The sequence below is a fragment of the Haplochromis burtoni genome, unplaced genomic scaffold (assembly GCF_018398535.1).
Source record: "Haplochromis burtoni strain Fernald_Lab_line unplaced genomic scaffold, NCSU_Asbu1 Contig_117, whole genome shotgun sequence".
In the NCBI taxonomy this organism is placed as follows: domain Eukaryota; kingdom Metazoa; phylum Chordata; class Actinopteri; order Cichliformes; family Cichlidae; genus Haplochromis; species Haplochromis burtoni.
In genome coordinates this window covers 1,788,978-1,791,964 of record NW_024582478.1, presented here as the reverse complement: position 1 = coordinate 1,791,964, position 2,987 = coordinate 1,788,978, and the positions used below count along the sequence as shown (strand labels likewise).

At 47.6% G+C, this 2,987-nt stretch overlaps 1 protein-coding gene across 1 annotated transcript; it reads left to right on the top strand.

Moving 5' to 3' along the window:
• Positions 1-1,412: 1,412 nt before the first annotated feature.
• On the top strand, positions 1,413-2,570 carry LOC121815011 (butyrophilin subfamily 2 member A2-like). Its single transcript, XM_042223682.1, has 2 exons — positions 1,413-2,029; positions 2,118-2,570. Exons 1-2 carry the CDS (start codon positions 1,675-1,677, stop codon positions 2,450-2,452), a joined length of 690 nt encoding a protein of 229 aa, XP_042079616.1. The 5' UTR covers positions 1,413-1,674; the 3' UTR covers positions 2,453-2,570.
• Positions 2,571-2,987: the final 417 nt, after the last annotated feature.

Genomic DNA, 2,987 nt, shown 5'->3' with positions numbered 1-2,987 from the left:
TTATTATGTTCCCGACCGGCGTGCATTACATTTTCCCGACCGGCGTGCATTACATTCTTTCCCCGACCGGCGTGTATTACATTCTTTCCCCGACCGGCGTTATTATGTTCCCGACCGGCGTGCATTACATTCTTTCCCGCGGCGTGTATTACATTCTTTCCCCGACCGGCGTTATTATGTTCCCGACCGGCGTTATTATGTTCCCGACCGGCGTGCATTACATTCTTTCCCCGACCGGCGTGCATTACATTCTTTCCCCGACCGGCGTGCATTACATTCTTTCCCCGACCGGCGTGTATTACATTCTTTCCCCGACCGGCGTGTATTACATTCTTTCCCCGACCGGCGTTATTATGTTCCCGACCGGCGTTATTATGTTACCGACCGGTGTGCATTACATTCTTTCCCCGACCGGCGTTATTATGTTCCCGACCGGCGTGCATTACATTCTTTCCCCGACCAGGCGTGCATTACATTCTTTCCCGACCGGCGTGTATTACATTCTTTCCCCGACCGGCGTTATTATGTTCCCGACCGGCGTGCATTACATTCTTTCCCCGACCGGCGTGCATTACATTCTTTCCCCGACCGGCGTTATTATGTTCCCGACCGGCGTTATTATGTTACCGACCGGCGTGTATTACATTCTTTCCCCGACCGGCGTGGATTACATTATTTCCCCGACCGGCGTATTATGTTCCCGACCGGTGTTATTATGTTCCCGACCGGCGTTATTATGTTCCCGACCGGTGTGCATTACATTCTTTCCCCGACCGGCGTTTATCCCGACCGGCGTTATTATGTTCCCGACCGGCGTGCATTACATTCTTTCCCCGACCGGCGTGCATTACATTCTTTCCCCGACCGGCGTTATTATGTTCCCGACCGGCGTTATTGTTCCCCGACCGGCGTTATCCCAGAGCGGAGTGCGGACAGATGGTCTCAATGAACCCACAAACCCATTCTGTTTTGCAAAGATATGACAATGATATAGCAGTACCCACGCGATATAATATCTATGTTGATTTCAAAACTGTTGCCTCGGTTTGACGCCGGTCGGGGAAAGAATGTAATACACGCCGGTCGGGGAAAGAATGTAATGCACGCCGGTCGGGGAAAGAATGTAATGCACGCCGGTCGGGGAACATAATAACGCCGGTCGTGGAAAGGATGTAATACACACCGGTCAGAGATACATATGTACTAATGCACTCCGGTCGGGAAATATGCACGCCGGTCGGATTGTATATTCTTCCCGACCGGAGTGCATATGCGCGCCGGGCGGAGATAGGGAGGGGAGAGGGAATTAGGGGCTTGTCAACGTAAAGTGGTTATGTATTTATAGAGCCGAACAAGGACTCGTGACACATTGATTGACTTGCCTGCTGCATGACAGCAAAGTCCAAATTTTCCAAACAGTTAAGACACAGGCACAAACTCATCATCAAAGTGACACATTTGGTTTGCAAAAGATGGTTTTGACTGAAAAAACAAACTGTTGTGATGAGCTGTGAGAATCAGACGAGTGGATCAACACACTAGCAGATGTCTTCAGCAGTGAAGCCTGTGCAGGAACAGTATGAGTGTGTGTGATGTGCTGGAGGAATGTGATGTTTTAATACTTATCTCTGAATTATCTGCATTTGTTCTGTGTTTAAACATAATGATTTAAATATGTTTCATTCTTCAGGGCGAGGAACCGTCGTGGTGGTTGTATCTGAAGGAAACTACATCATCTTGCCGTGCTCGCTCAGCTCCCAGGAGAGCCTCGTACGAACGCGCTTTCACTGGAAGAAAGACGATGAGCGGGAGGTGTTTGTGTACGACGCCGGCCTCCATCATAATAACAGACGTTCAGGTCAAGACGAGCGCTTCAGAGGACGCGTGTCACACTTTTCAGACCAGCTGAAGTTTGGTAACGCCTCCATCATCATCAGAAACACCACGGTGGCCGACAGTGGAGACTACACCTGTGATTTTCCATTTCATCAACCGGACAGAGAAACATTTAACGTCACCCTGGTTGTTGGTGAGTCTTTCATTTCTGCAATCATCCTAAGAAGTCATTCCAACCTGAAACAGTATGGAGTGTCCTCTTTCTCCTGCTGTGTTCACAGGTGCAGCTCCGAAGCCGTTTGTTGGGATCCTGAACATCAGCGAGGACGAGGCGCTGCTGAAGTGTGAGGTCAGAGGAGCTTCTCCAAAGCCTAAAGTAGAGTGGAGGGACAGCGATGGGAACATCCTTCCTGCTGAGGAGCCACAGGTGTCACGCACAGGAGAGCGCTATGACATCACCCTCCTCACCACGGTGACCAGGACAAACAGCAGCCTCTTCCTCTGTGTAGCCACGCAGGAGGAGCTCAGCCACCGAGCTGCTGACGAGATCTTTGTTCCAGGTTTGATTCCCACTCATCATGTTTCCATCTGTGATGCTGATGTTTGTGCGTTTTAAACAATGCTGTGAAAAAGTATTTCTCTTCCTTCCTGATTTCATTGTTTTTTGCATATTTGTCACATTTAGATGTTTCAGATCATCAAACAAATATAAATAACGAAGTAACACAAAAGGTAGTTTTTAGATTATTTATCCAAACACAGACACACACTGTGATTAAGCAAATCTTTTGGAAGGCTGAGTTTAATTTTCCTATTTTAAGCATTAATGCTGCCAGAGCTGAAAACCAGAAATGAATAAAAAAAAATCTCCTAAACAGACAAAAAACATTTCTGACAAAGTGAATTAGACCAAAATCTGACAAAGCAGCGCGTCATGAAAGAGAAGCTGAGACAAGTCGGCGACATCCATCCTTATTCTTCTTGATCTGAGTGCAGCTTTTGACACAATCTCTCATCCCATTCTCCTTAGCAGATTAGCTTCTATTGGTCTCTCTCACACTCCACTAGCCTGGTTTAAATCATACCTATCTGACCGCACTCAGTTCATTCAATTAAAATCCTTCACTTCTCAGCTTTCTCCTTTATCCACT

Excerpts from the sequence above, each read along its gene's own strand:
- LOC121815011 (XM_042223682.1), top strand. The coding sequence starts at position 1,675 with ATGTTTCATTCTTCAGGGCGAGGAACCGTCGTGGTGGTTGTATCTGAA. Across the intron at positions 2,030-2,117 it reads TAACGTCACCCTGGTTGTTG|GTGCAGCTCCGAAGCCGTTT; the intron begins GTGAGTCTTTCA and ends CTGTGTTCACAG.